Source organism: Haliotis rufescens, unplaced genomic scaffold (assembly GCF_023055435.1).
Source record: "Haliotis rufescens isolate VD_foot unplaced genomic scaffold, xgHalRufe1.0.p SCAF_6, whole genome shotgun sequence".
Classification (NCBI taxonomy): domain Eukaryota; kingdom Metazoa; phylum Mollusca; class Gastropoda; order Lepetellida; family Haliotidae; genus Haliotis; species Haliotis rufescens.
In genome coordinates this window covers 15,760,128-15,775,226 of record NW_025964334.1, presented here as the reverse complement: position 1 = coordinate 15,775,226, position 15,099 = coordinate 15,760,128, and the positions used below count along the sequence as shown (strand labels likewise).

Here is a 15,099-nt window from a genome sequence, read left to right as displayed (position 1 = left end):
ATTTGTACAAGTATCACTTGTCCCCAACTTGTATTTTCATGATTCAAATAAAACTGTTTTCTATAAAAAAAAAATCCAGGGGGGGGCAGCTGGCTACGGCACTGGAACAATTGCAGACGCTGAGCATGCCATACCATGCTCATTGCAAACGGGCCCTGACTTGGTTGATGCATGTCATCTTATCCCAATTGCGTGGATCGAGGCTCATGATGTCGATCAATGGATAGTCTGTCCCAGACTCGACTATGTACAGACCGCTGTCATACAGCTGGAATATTGCTGAGTAGGGCGTTAAACAACAAACATCCAAAGAAGCAATCCAATAAATGCGAACGAGTTACTTTCGAGGCACAGCCTACGTATCCTAATTTAATATGATAACGTAATTATTTTACCATATTTACACATATATGTGTACTTTATGTTTATGACCACATTCTATACACATATACATATTTATTACTAAGATTATATCCCAGAAAACTAATACATGTTCCCCCAAAATCAAAGCTTTAACGGCTTACGCATACACTTGCATGTATTTGTGCGAGTACTGACAAAATGTCCGTGTACATTGTTCTGCGTATCGACCCAAGAGACCTCAACATGCTCCAGTGTTTGATCAGCTGTGCATGTGTTGCAAGATCGATCCCCGTGGCGTAGGGTCTAACAAGCTTGGGGTTACTCGATGCAAGTAATGTTATCACTCACAATCAACTGAAATGTGCCCACACATTCGCGTTAAATGACGCAATCTGAAACAACAAGTATGTTCTTCGATGTATTTGTATACATACACGGTAAGCAAAGTGAACGATTAGGTATGATTCATACCACATTTCTACATACACGCCCTGTGTAATGTACATACGCCCAAAGTAGACTAATCGGTTTAAAGGCACATAATGGCAAGATATATACTGTCCTTTTTTACAAATTTCGTAAATCGATAGGTTGGTGTTACAAGTCCCTTGCGCCATACACTACTTTACTGGTGGTCATTCTGGTTTTCCTCGGAAAGCAGAAATAGCAGAAAGCTTGCTAGTATCAAAAGTCAGCGAGCTATATACACGGTACTGACCTATGTCTATATTTTAAATCTACGGAAATCTACTTTTCATTTACTTGGAAACATGCATCAAATTGGCACTTTCTTAACCACGAAGACGACTATGCTTGCCTAAGAGGCGACTATGCTTGTCCTAAGAGGCGACTAACCGGATCGGGTGGTCAGGCTCGCTGATTTGGTTGATGCATGTCGGCGTATCCCAATTACGTGGATCGATGTTCATTATGTCAATCACTGGATTGTCTTGTCCAGATTCGATTATTTACAGACCGCTGTCATATAGCTGGACTATTGCTGATTGCGGCGTTAAACAACAAACAAACCACGAATTCATCCATACCACAGCGTTGTGTTGTTCTGGACACTGCAATTTCATGTTATCTGGGTACATGATCATGACACACCACGCGACACCACTAGTCTTTGGGTCTGCCATGCCCCCAACCTGAATGCCCCCAACCAGCGTTCATTCTCACACAGTGTTCTTGACACGTTTATTCAAATCTTTCTGGTGCTCCACTCCCCCGATTACACAGATAATTATATCTCCATTCTGTTACAAGATGCGTTAATAATGTCACGACATCATGGATATATGATCCACTGGATAAACGAGGATGGGCGCTGTGGGACTGAGTTGTGTGTGTGTCCGTTTTATATCGATGACTTCTTTCCATCACGTGCAGCCAATGTCCTGGAGTATCCTGGTTCATTCTTCAGAGAAACAAAAGAAAAACAAAACACTTTTGGTTGATTTGTTTGTTGTTTAACGCCGCACTCAGCAATATTCCAGCTATATGACGGCGGTCTGTAAATAATCGAGTCTGGACCAGACAATCCAGTGATTAATATCATGAGCATCGATCCACGCAATTGGGATCAATGACATGCATCAACCAAGTCAGCGAGCCTGACCACCCGATCCCGTTAGTCGCCTTTTACGACAAGCATAGTCACCTTTTACGGCAAGCATGGGTTGCTGAAGACCTATTCTACCCCGGAATCTTCACGGGTCTCGTACGAGAATGTATATTCGATGGTTTGCTGGTGTTCTGCTTAACATCTGCCATGTCATTTGTCGCGGGACTGTTACGTAAATACTGTTCACGGAAAATTAGATCGAACACTCCGCAGATGCGGTACATTATTCAGGAGATGCACAAGTGTATAAATACAAACACATTGATTTACTCCAGATTAAAGAACAAGGTATGATCAGGTCATTTTTGGCTAGCAATTTCTGTACAACGCAAGTAAAAAGTCTCATTTTTGAACTCTTTATGAAAGTTGTCAGAAGTGTCCATACACATGCAAGCATTGATGCTTTCTTCTTTTCAGAAGAATTGTGACGAGTGAATTGTCTTGAGACGCCGCTATTCACTGTGCAGAGTTGCGTCCCCTAGGCACGCCAGAAACCTATGCTCGTTGGTTCGAATCACGTTTCGCCCCGATTATGCTTCTAGGCTTGTCAGCACCATACTCGTGCTCGTTGATTTCACCAAAGAGATAAACGTCTGAGACCTGCATCACTTCAGGCTTCCCTCCCACATTAAGCATACACCAGTGATATGACTGGAATACTGCCCAAGGGGTTGTTAAACCGAACACAGACACTCTTTCTTTCAATGCATACATCTAGTTGGGTGACAACACCAAATGCAGAGTTAAGGATAACATAAGCAATGTATAGAGGATACTGAACCTGACAAGTCAAGACCCATGAATATTTCATTGGACTTAAAGTGACTGTTGAATGAATGAAAGGGTAAAGAAAGATTAAGGCGTGGGGATATTATATGACATGTCTGTGGCCCTTGTTGGAATAGTACAGGGCCCTCTATTTACTTTGAAGCGGGAAGGGAATACCTATTTCGTTAGATGTATCTGGCTCTTTTAATTTGCCGTGATTCGATATTTTCAAAGAAACAAGAGCAAAAGTGAGCGTGGCTCACTAATACCCCCGACCCGCCTAGTGTGTCAGTAGTTTCAAATTAAATAGCTAGGATAGGGTTAGGGTTTGAAAAATGCATAAAAAGATGGAAAATTAATAAAAACAATTTTTTGACTGCACCCCTTCATATGACACAGATTATATGTACTAAGTTTGAGATGAATCCACTAAATGTTTAAGAGAAATTGCGCGGACAAAGTTTTCGGCCGGACGGACTGATGGAACCTTGGTATAACTATATACCCCCGACCTAAAAGGTCGGGGGTACAATTAGCTGTGATACCTTAGTTATCAACAGTCCAGTTATCGTGAGTTTGTAAAACAATTAACCTTTTTTCTGTGAAAAGTTCTTTTTTCTCTCTTGTGAATTGTTATTATACGTTATTGTTTTTTTTATGTCAAAACCGGGAATACCATATAGTAAACTTGGGGACAGTGTGAGAAGTTGTAACCAAATTTATATATTACAATAATATGAGATGCAGTCCAAAGTTAAACATGCAAAAACATAAACTTGATAATGATGTGGTTTTAGTCACTTTCAGATTGATAAGTAGGAATGAATTACTCCTTAGCTCTACAAAATATTTATTAATTTACATGTGAAATGGGTGGGAAAATTACATCTGATCTGTATTTGCTTCCCTTTCCTTTCCTTTCAAAATCTAATCAGTGTTGCCTGAAAGAGTGTATGATTTCATCAAGTCTCGTGACTTGGGTGTATTCTCCTTGGCATCTATAGAGAAAACAACATTTCAATATAGCATATTCGTATCTGCTAGGAACTGCCAGATGATGTTGAGGAAGAAGTCCCACTTCCTGAGGAGCTGGGAGTGTGTCCATTGCTGCTGCTGGAGTCCTCTGTAGGGACGGCCTCGAAGACCAGGATGGGGTCCCGACTGGAGACCCGACTGGAGACCCGACTGGATGCAGATTCCACTTCCCGAAGTTGCTTCCTGGTCAGGCGTTGACCTGTCTGGCGATGTCGGTGCTTGATCACCATCAGAAGCAGGAACAAGACCAGGTCAGCGGGATAGGTTAGCGAGGTCAGCAGGGCGTGCGTCCAGGAGGCTACAACAAACACATCGCAGGGTCATGTAATGACTGAATCCACAAGAAAGTGTATTATGACGGGTTTTCGGTAATCATATATCGTTTGTTTGTTTCTTTGTTTCTACGCTGCCAGTAATCTTCTACGTCACTGCGGCTGAAAATAATCGAGTCTTCACCAGTAAAGCCAGTGGCTGATAGTATGACCAACGCATTCTGGGAACAATGACACACATCCAAAAAGGTGTTTCATGAAAAGATTTCGGTAATAATATATTGTTTGTTTGTTTCTTTCTTTGTTTCAACGCTGCTAGTAATATTCTTTATCACTGCGGCTGGAAATAATCGAGTCTTCACAAGGAAAACCAGTGGTTGATAGTATGACCAACGCCTTCAGGGAACGATGACACACAGCCAAGTTGATACATAGCTTTGGCCGGCTCTAACGACAATCATTAAGTACCGAGGAACGTCATAAGTCAAGTTGTCTTCGTAGTAAACCTACACAGGCTACAGCGAGGCAAAGCGCTGCCGTGCAACTGTGTACAGGACATGGTAAGATAATATTTGACATTTTAAAAAATCTCGTAATCTCAGTCCACATGATGGCATATGATACAGAAATTCAAGAAATTAAAAAGAGAAACTTATACCGTGTATATATCTTGCGGCAAGTTCGAACACATCGTATGTGATGCGAAAAGACCGTGAAGGTTTTTGTGGTTCAAATGAAGTCAAATGCAAGGTGACGTCTTTGATCCTTCCGGGACATCCGAACCATCGGGTTTCGTGCAAGGTAAGTCTGGTTTCAGAAACTGATCAGTTAAAAGGGCAATGATGCCGGATGAAGAAAGCGGCATACTGTACCTGTATCAAGATGCACACGGGGGACCACTGAAAGATAAAACACTTGAGATTAGTGACGCCTTCATCTCGCCTCTTCATATCTTTTGATGGTATCATTTACATGGTAATTGAGTGAGTGAGTGAGTGAATGAGTTGGGTTTAACGCCGCCTTTAACAGTATTCCAGTTATATCGCGGTGTGTCAGCTTAATATGGGAGGAAAGCCCGAAGTGATGCAGGTCTCAGACGTTTACCACTTCGGTGAAACCCACGAGCACGGGTATGGTGCTGACAAACCTAGAAACATAATCAGGGCGAACCGGGATTCGAACCTACAATCATAGGTTTCTGCCTTAGACGCCAGCGCGCCCCCCCCCCCCCCCCCCCCCCCATGGTTATTGAGATTGTATACAATTGAACTGGCCTATTACAGAAGGTTTTGACAATTCCGTGAAATGCAGATGTAGTACATCACTGGATTCGGACGTCAAAGCCTTCATTCTGCTGATTGTGTTTCATAATGTGATTGGGGGCACGGGTGACCCAGTCATCTAAGGCGCCGCGATTCGCTGAGCAGAGTTGCGCCCCTTGGGCACGCCAGAAACCTATGAAAGTGGGTTCGAATCCCGGTTCGCCCCGATTATGTTTCTAGGTTTGCCAGCACCATGCCGTGCTCGTAGGTTTTACCGAAGTGGTAAATGTCTGAGACCGTCATCACTTCGGGCTTTCCTCCCACATTAGGCTGACACGCCGTGGTATAACTGGAATACTGTTAAAAGCGGTGTTAAACCCAGCTCACTCACTCACTATTATAATTTATGATCATGATTATTTATGTCCTTGAGTGAATGTTGTTTGTGGCAGAGTCATCACCATTCCACTTCACGCCACCAGTACAGTGACACCAAGGGCACACACTGTACCGATACCCTCATGAGTGACGTCACAAGAAGCCCATATACACCGGAGAAGATCGAGTGATCAGAAGGATTCCCCATGTCACGATGCATGGCTTGTAGGTGATGTTCGTGTATTCATATAGACGCTTGGCCAATGTTACGAGATACACAGGCAGTATAAATTAAAAAGCCTCAAGTTTGTCATGTTTCCAAAGCTAATAGACCCCTTCTTATTTTACTCAATTGACGCAAGTGTTTTGTGTGTATGCCCCTATGAGATCAACGATTTCACCATTAGGCAATTCCTTGAATTTTTTTCATTCAATCCTGGTCATTGGAAATTACCAGCACGGTTTGTCTGGCCCAAGACTTGATCATTTACAGGCACGTGTCATGTGCGGCGCAAAACAACACACACACACCAGTAAACGCAGCCATATTGCAAGTTTTCCAAAGTTGAACTTTTAGATTATTTTTGTTACATTCTACGATTCGACAGCGGCCAAGACTTGATCATTTACAGGCACGTGTTATGTGCGGCGTAAAACAACACACACACACACACACACACCAGTAAACGCAGCCATATTGCAAGTTTTCCCAAGTTGAACTTTTAGATTAATATTGTTATATTCTACGGTTCGACAGCGGCCAAGACTTGATCATTTACAGGCACGTGTCATGTGCGGCGCAAAACAACACACACACACCAGTAAACGCAGCCATATTGCAAGTTTTCCAAAGTTGAACTTTTAGATTATTTTTGTTACATTCTACGATTCGACAGCGGCCAAGACTTGATCATTTACAGGCACGTGTTATGTGCGGCGTAAAACAACACACACACACACACACACACACCAGTAAACGCAGCCATATTGCAAGTTTTCCCAAGTTGAACTTTTAGATTAATATTGTTATATTCTACGGTTCGACAGCGGCCAAGACTTGATCATTTACAGGCACGTGTCATGTGCGGCGCAAAACAACACACACACACCAGTAAACGCAGCCATATTGCAAGTTTTCCAAAGTTGAACTTTTAGATTATAATTGTTATATTCTACGATTCGACAGCGGCGATGCTTTGCATACATTTGTTGGGCTGGACTTTGTATTTCTCAGCACTTCACAGTACAGCACATGCCATTAGTTCTGACATTTCACGAAGTAGGGCGTCCAGCCACGACCTCATCATCAAAGTCCCGCTTCACTTGTACCGCATGTAATAGCACACATAATTCTCGCACTGCCTCAAGTGGCTGATTTCGTCATTATTCTATATAATTACATACCAGCTTCTATGGATAGATAATGAGAAATATTCACCAAGTCCTGATAAGCGACATTACTCTTCATGTTTTTCATATTTCATAACTGCTGACATTCAGGTTATCGTTCTGTTATAACATGTGGCAGTTCATTGGGTTTTTTCCCCAGTGAAACAAAATCCTTTTGCTTGGAAGATAATTGGTCTGTCCTTTAGCCCTAGTTGAAACTTCTTGAATTGAACGTGATATATGTTACATTTTGTTTGTTGTTTAACCCCTCACTCAGCAATATTCCAGCTATATGGCGACGGTCTGTAAATAATTGAGTCAGAACCAGACAATCCAATGATTGACACCTTTAGCATCTATGAAGATTGGGATTCGATGACATGCATCAAGTCAGATAGCCTTTCCACCCGATCCTTTTTGTAGCAACTTACGACCTTACGCTGGGGACCAATTCTAACCAGGAATCCCAATGCGGGGCAAATATATAAGTGGGTTATTATATATACATACATTCTGTGTGCATTTTCACTTTGAAACAATCGGCATTTCTCCTCCTTGGTTCGGAATTAACAAATATTGTTATGTAAATGATACTAATCGCTCTCCGAGCGAGATTGCATCTTAAGTCTCTAAACTTAAAGCTTTCAATTAATCCGCCTACCTCGCATCCGTCTTTCTCCCAAACGACAACAGAATGCGTGGATTGGCCATATTGAAAATCGGATTCGGACCTCTTGAACAAACTTAGGTATCATCATCAGGGCCCACTTGCACAAAACGATCTTAGCGCTAAGACTATTGTAAGCCTATGTTAAAGTATGGGACTTAAGATCATCTTAGCGCTAAGATCACTTTGTGCAAGTGGGCCCAGGAGTGAAAAGCATGTGAAGTTTCAGGTTTCAGCTTAAGTGTATTCTGAAGAAACTCTGTTTGCAGAGCCCGGAGCTCATTGGAAGAGAGCAGCCAGCTCAAATCAGGGTCCAAAGTTAAAAAAAAACCCGAAACATACATCTGGAGCCCCACTGCTTACTACACTTACAGAGAAATTCACAACAGTTTGAGCAATGGCAATTAACAGGTGTTTATATACATATAATAATAATAATTGATTTGTAAAGCGCCTAATATCCATCGACATTTGCTCACTGGCGCTGTGACAAGGTTAAAAAGTAATATCTATGTACATATGCCAACAATTAGGAGATCTATTGAAAAGCTGAGGTGAAGAAGTGGGTTTTGAGGAGAGACTTAAATGTTTCCTTAGAAGCAGAGTTTCTCAGATTCAAAGGCAAAGCGTTCCATAACTGTGGACTGCAAAAGGAGAAGGCACGGTCAGACATAGCAGAAGTAGACAGAGGCTGATACAGTAGAGTTCCACCAGAGGATCGGAGAGCACGCTCTAGAGTGTACAGAGATATAAGATCTTTGAGATAGTCTGGATAGTCGCGGATTCGATTCCTTGGTCAAGTCATCATTGGTGGAAACACGCGTGTGAAGTGGTTTACTGGTTTCGTGGTGTCTGAGGAGAAGGTATCTACAGACACTGGACAACCAGGCCATGACATAATCTCACTTGACTTTCAGGTCAGGTGAGCGAAAATGGAACATGATCGCATGAACTCAGCTATACAATATACAGGAACCAGTGATCACTTTGCTTGTGGACTTTGCTAAGTGTGTTCTGTACACACTGGTTTTATATATTGCGGAATAAAATAAGTTCACTTAATATCCAGTTTCACGTGCGCGTTGCTGACCTGTCAACTTGATCTTAGCCTTGACCTTTCCACCAGCCAAACAGTGGTACGTAGCGGTGTCGTGCAGAGCGATGGGGGAGATCTGTAGAACGTTGTCGGCGTGGAACAGGACTCTGTCATCAGTGCTGTTGACGTCAATAACTCGGGAGTTGTTCAGCCACACCACCGGGGTATCCACGGGAACGCTGCAGACATTAATGTTATTCCCCGTTACAGTCGGTGAGGGAGGGAATGGATCTCTTGTTATCTATTTAACGCCGCACTCCAATACACGAACAACATGACGGCGACCTGTAAATACTCGACTTTGGACCAGACAAACCAGTGATTGATAGTATGAGCATGGTTCCCCGCCGTCGTATTGGTGACCAACTCGTGTCATTCCGGAACAAGCCGAAAGCATGTTACGGAAAGTGGCGGGTTGTGACAAATGACGCCGTCAGTGTATGATGGCACGCAATCAATCCAACCACAAACATTTTAACGTTCACAATGTCTAGTGAATTACTGCCTCAGAATGAACAAGAACACTACTGTGACGTTATAATTGTTTAAAAGAAGCGAGCAAAGCACTTCGAGTGTCGTTAGTTTCTGTTGAGGTATGGCGTTACCAAGTCCAAGGGTTAGATCGTTTAAAGAAACCTGACACATTGGCATTAATTACCACTGGCCCCCAGTCTCAGATAACTTTAACCACAGCCTATTTTGTCCAACATCTGTGTAAGCATTCCACAACTAGTCGTGTGGATTTCAACCATATGTGACATAATTAGCAGTATAATCTATATATCTACAAAAGCTATATTTGCCTGTCATCGATTCATCATGGTTGAGAATAAGATTGAGAAGTAGGAACGTTCTGGGTACCACTCACTCATGACAAGTTAGGTTCACTGAAGAGCCTTCGTCCTTCGTCATTGCCCGCCACTTCTTCACCTTGGCTTCAAACAGAGAGCAGTATCCGTGATAACTATTCGTCAATCTGGCATTGATAGCAACTAATATACCAATATGTATGTGGCTAGGATGGTAGGTTGGATTGATATTGTGAGCAACGATCCACGCTGTCGGGTACGATGACACTCAATGAACCAAGTCACCAAGCTTGACCACCCGATCCATTTGGTCGCCTCTTACGGCAAACATGGGTTGCCCGGGACCAGTTCTAACCCAGAATCCCCACGAAGGTATGTTACTAACCATCTTCCCGAGGCAAGTGATTTAACTTACTATAAAAGTCCAGTTTCCAGATTTGCCGAACTAGGCTGGTATTATGGAGTTACATTTTGGCTGGACTAACGAGTCTATGCATAGTCCAATCAAAATCGCGCACCGAAATCGAAATCCGGTTCGTAAACTGTCATGCAGATTTTGGTCGATTGCAGGATTTGCAAAGCATGTGCACCGCCAACTCGTTGTCAGCAGATATTTTCCAAATCTTTTCATGTTTTTAATCAAGGTGCTCACGTGATTTGATGCATTTCGCGATGTAAGACCCGTTTTATCACAATATAGATCTTGATTATCGATCAGATCGTCCTTATTTGGCGCCACCATTTTGTGTGAAGCAAACGCAGTGATAGAGAGGTGGAATCTCATTGGTCCATAGGGGACCTAACTGGTAATAGCCACTGGTGGCGCTACAGTCGAGCCCAGTAATTACAGCCTAGTTCGGCAAGGGTGAAAACTGGACTTTTTAAGTCGGTTAACTCTCTTGCCCCGAGAAGATGGTTACTAACGAACTTCTTTCTTTTCCAGAACTCTTAAAAAACATGTTCAATCGACTTACACTATCAGGCAATATCATATCTATTATCTAGTATTTGACACATTTAAAGTGTCTGACTATTTCGTGTGTCATTGGCCCAGATACAGCCATTTGTCCTGCAGTCCCAAGGCCTGTGAAGCTCTTATTGGACCACTTCTTTTCTCCCTAATTCTAGATATATCACATAAGCCACTATGACTGTGTTGGATTTAACTCATGAGGGGTTGATTGATCACGTATTTGTTTTCATTTTAGTTGTTTATATTGTGCAAAGTGGCAATCGTGTTTTTATCTGCGGACAGGCAGCCTAAAACTTAAGCATGTAGTTTTACAAAATGAAACTCATTGTGGCAGGTATTTTCACAATTAGCACTAGTCTAGGGCAGGCTTGGGTAATGTCCTTATTTGCAACCCAAACTAGGTGCATACTATTATTTCGAATTTGACAATATATCTATTACAGGATTACCTTTGCCTTTTCCAAAGGAGAGTGTTGTTTTGATTCCATCGGGAGAAATTGCACCCTTGTTTGTGTTATTCAACCCCATCAAGCCTGAAAAAGAACGCTTGATTACACCATAGTTGAAATAGATTTAGTCTTCTGTTAATGGTAAGTAGGTAAGTAAGTAAGTACCTGCAACGCAGGGTACTTCGCAGAACTCAGCTTCGATTTCATCTGGCCTCGGTTTGATTGCCTGATGTCCGTGAAACAGTGATGATCGACACGGAACACCGACAGGATATGACGTCATTACGGCGTTGATATACCACGGCTTGCACTTCCTCTGTTGATCGATCTTCTTGATGTAGCAAATACCTGTAAAACAGGTTAGTGTCATTTTAGAATTCAACATCATAGTCTAAAAGATGTAAACAAACATTTTTTTTTTAAATCTTTATCTCGCACATGTATAATGATATGTGTAAATACGAAATACATAAATAATTTTTAAATATTTTTTAAAACATTCCTAGATGTAAAATATTAGACGAAACATGTTTGTGTTATTCGAGCACAATGATCAATTGGAAACAAAATATATGATATGAGTAATTGTTAGATAGATGTGAACAGTTTTTGTGTGTGTTTTTTTTAATGCCATATCTTTGTCTCACACCTGTGTAATGATATGTGTACATACGAAATGCATAAATCATTATGAAAATATTTTTTAAAACATTTTTAACTGCAGATTGCAGAACACAAAACACATTCTCAGTCTCTGCCACGGGGACAGGCGGCAAACGTTGACCCTGTTTTGTGGAAGGTATGATCACCTTTGTACAGCGTGAATAGTTGACGTGTCAGCCTACTGGAGTAAACACACAGGTCGCTCATTAACAGGGAGGTAAGTATGATTCATGGTTATTTAAAAACTACGCACCCACTTCGTGTCTCCATTCATCTAGTTAATTATAAAATAATATTACCACGATGTAACTATTACTTTAAAAATATTAATTATGAAAAATTATTGAATACTTTACCAGTGTAGACATACAAAATATTTTTATGCCATTCCGTCCAGCCATTGTATCACTGCCATAACTGTTCGTTCAATTCTAGACAATGCAACAGATGGTTTTATGCCATTCCTTTCAGTTCAAACATTTATCATGTATACCACTATGATTGTGTCAACTCAGTACCTCTTGTTCCTTTAAACAATAACATGTTTCAGGAAGTCTTTGCTATGAAAACAAATTACCAATTTTATGTAAAGATATGTTTGTTTTCTATTTTTATATTACATATGTATTTAAACTCAAATGTGTCATGTTCTCATTCCTGATTCTAAAGGTACCACATGCAAATTACAATATGTTTCCACCTTCTGGGATACACACGTGCGCTCCATGACAGTACAGATACTTGCATCAGTAGGTAGGTATGCTACAAGAGTTCTTCGCGCCGTGTTGATCCTCTGGATCAAAGTTATCTTGTCTGTTAGGAGGTTGGGATAATGGTTATCTGTTCCACGGCTGATTTTACATTTGTTTACATTTAGTGAGTGAGTTAAGTTTTAACATCGGCATTATTTAGCGACTGTTTAATAAAATGATATACTACTCAAAATAAGTTAAAGAACATAATTACTATAGTTAAACTGCCATAGCATGATACCGCATTAACTACAGTTTAATTAAGAATCGGGTGTTCTTTAACTTCTTTTGAGTAGTATACTGTAGATCTGGAAAGTATTGCGCCGTGAAGTTACTGCCTTGATAGCCTTAACTGCATCTGGAACGTTTTGCGACACCCTGTTGTTAGATTACCAGGGTGTCGCAAAACGTTCCAGATGCAGTTAAGGCTATTGTAAACCACTGGCACAATACTTTCCAGTTATTAGATTACCAGATCCGTGAAGATCCGGGGTAGAATAGGTCTTCAGCAACCCATGCTTGCCGTAAAAGGTGACTATGCTTGTCGTAAGAGGCGACTAACGGGATCGGGTGGTCAGGCTCGCTGACTTGGTTGATGCATGTCATTGATCCCAATTGTTTGGATCGATGCTCATGATGTCATTCACTGAATTGTCTGCTCCAGACTCGATTATTTACAGACCGCCGTCATATAGCTGGAATATTGCTGAGTGCGGCGTTAAACAACAAACAAAGAAACAAATATTAAATTACCAAATATCAAAGCTACTTGTGCAGGTAGGAAGTAGGAAGATATGATGAAAGGGTAACTCAGTGTCAGTCAGTAATTTTAAAACTAAGGATGCATGAGTTGTAGTTGACAAGGGAGGTTGGAGTAGCGTGTTTAGCTGACAGAAGAGACGTATGTGAATATGGCTGGTGTATGTCTGGATTACTCGGTTATGTCAACGACTGGACCAGCATGACAGGTTAGTGAACTGTCTAGGGTTCCAGCGTACTGAAATCAGGTGCGTGAAGCGCTGCCACCAACCTAGTCTCTTCTTCTTCCCGACACGACCACACACGTTGCACACGCCCCACTTCTCCCAGGATGTGGTCATCACCAGGTTGTGATTGGCTGAAAGGTGAATGAATGAGTGAGTATGGCTTTAAGCCGCGTTTAGCACTATTCCAGCAATAAACACCTGAAATGGGCTTCAAGGTTGATAGCCATGTTGCCCCTCTCCCACCACCCAGTGATGAACAGTGAGTGAGTGACTGAGTATGTTTTTTACAAGTGATGAAGAGCACTGTGTACATGGTGGTGATGCCTCCAATGAATCCAGACTAGTACAGACAATACAACACTATGCAACGACAATTACGCTCTAGGTGAGATATCAATGTCCGAGTCAAAATGTAGGACAACAGTTTGTTTCAGCGCGATTCCACTAACAGATTACTTCCTTTTTGCGTTGACAAAATAACATCGTGTTAAACGTTTAGAAGCAAATAGGCAAATAGCCAAATATAACCCCTTTAAGTGATGCTCGCTTGCTTCCATAGATGCGGCACACTGATTAACGTCATTGTCATAGGTGTAGAGTTTTGAAAATGGTCTTTAGATAGCGTCTTTTCAGAAAGTAGATATTTTTCCCTAAAACTGACCACTCCATCCATCCACAGATACTGGGGTGCTTCATTGGACCTTACTGACATTCAACATTGTTGACCAAAGTACTTCATTAATGTTTGACTTACCGTAGGACCTTCCTTTTTCTGACAAAATACATGTAATGCCTTATGTTTTGACTTACCGTAGGTCCTTGCTTTTTCTGATAATGTACATGTAATACTAATGTTTTGACTTACCGTAGGTCCTTGGCTTTGTTGGTAATGTACATGTAATACCTAATGTTTTGACTTACCGTAGGTCCTTGGCTTTGTTGGTAATGTACATGTAATACCTAATGTTTTGACTTACCGTAGGTCCTTGGCTTTGTTGGTAATGTACATGTAATACCTAATGTTTTGACTTACCGTAGGTCCTTGGCTTTGTTGGTAATGTACATGTAATACCTAATGTTTTGACTTACCGTAGGTCCTTGCTTTTTCTGATAATGTACATGTAATACCTAACGTTTTTACTTACCGTAGGTCTTTGGCTTTGTTGGTGATATCTAATATCAAACCTGTTTTATATTATTATACCATTATGATGACGTCACACTATTATTGTTGTAGTTTATACTGAGCCATAGATTTAAAGGCAATGGATTCTGAACGTGCTTTGTGCTGTACAAAGGATGCAACTGTAGGTCATTACGCAAAGTTATAGAGAAACTATATATCAACCATAACAGTGTTTAAGAGGCAGAAATCACTTGAATCCGGAATCAACAGATTCTCATGGTTTCTCTGACTTACCGTAGTTTCTTGGTTTTGCTGGAACCATCGCAGGGTCCTTGGATGACCTAGATACTGAAACATGACAATGACATTTCAAGTCCGTCATTATGCAACCGTTCGTCAAAATATACATGTCTTGTATACCTTTACACCGACAATGCTTTTGCGAGAGGCGTTAGGAAATTTTCATGAGCACATAAACTTTCGA

At 41.3% G+C, this 15,099-nt stretch overlaps 1 protein-coding gene across 1 annotated transcript in view; it reads right to left on the bottom strand.

Moving 5' to 3' along the window:
- Positions 1 to 3,725: 3,725 nt before the first annotated feature.
- LOC124140587 overlaps positions 3,726 to 15,099 on the bottom strand; it is a 30,698-nt gene continuing 19,324 nt past the window's right edge. Inside the window, exons 8-15 of the mRNA XM_046508236.2 lie at positions 14,910 to 14,963; positions 13,534 to 13,620; positions 11,254 to 11,436; positions 11,089 to 11,172; positions 9,726 to 9,792; positions 8,852 to 9,036; positions 4,938 to 4,964; positions 3,726 to 4,091 (exon numbers count right to left, since the gene is read on the bottom strand). Coding sequence (XP_046364192.2) covers positions 3,799 to 4,091; positions 4,938 to 4,964; positions 8,852 to 9,036; positions 9,726 to 9,792; positions 11,089 to 11,172; positions 11,254 to 11,436; positions 13,534 to 13,620; positions 14,910 to 14,963 — 980 coding nt within the window. The 3' untranslated portion in view covers positions 3,726 to 3,798. The remainder of the gene's footprint in view (positions 4,092 to 4,937; positions 4,965 to 8,851; positions 9,037 to 9,725; positions 9,793 to 11,088; positions 11,173 to 11,253; positions 11,437 to 13,533; positions 13,621 to 14,909; positions 14,964 to 15,099) is intronic.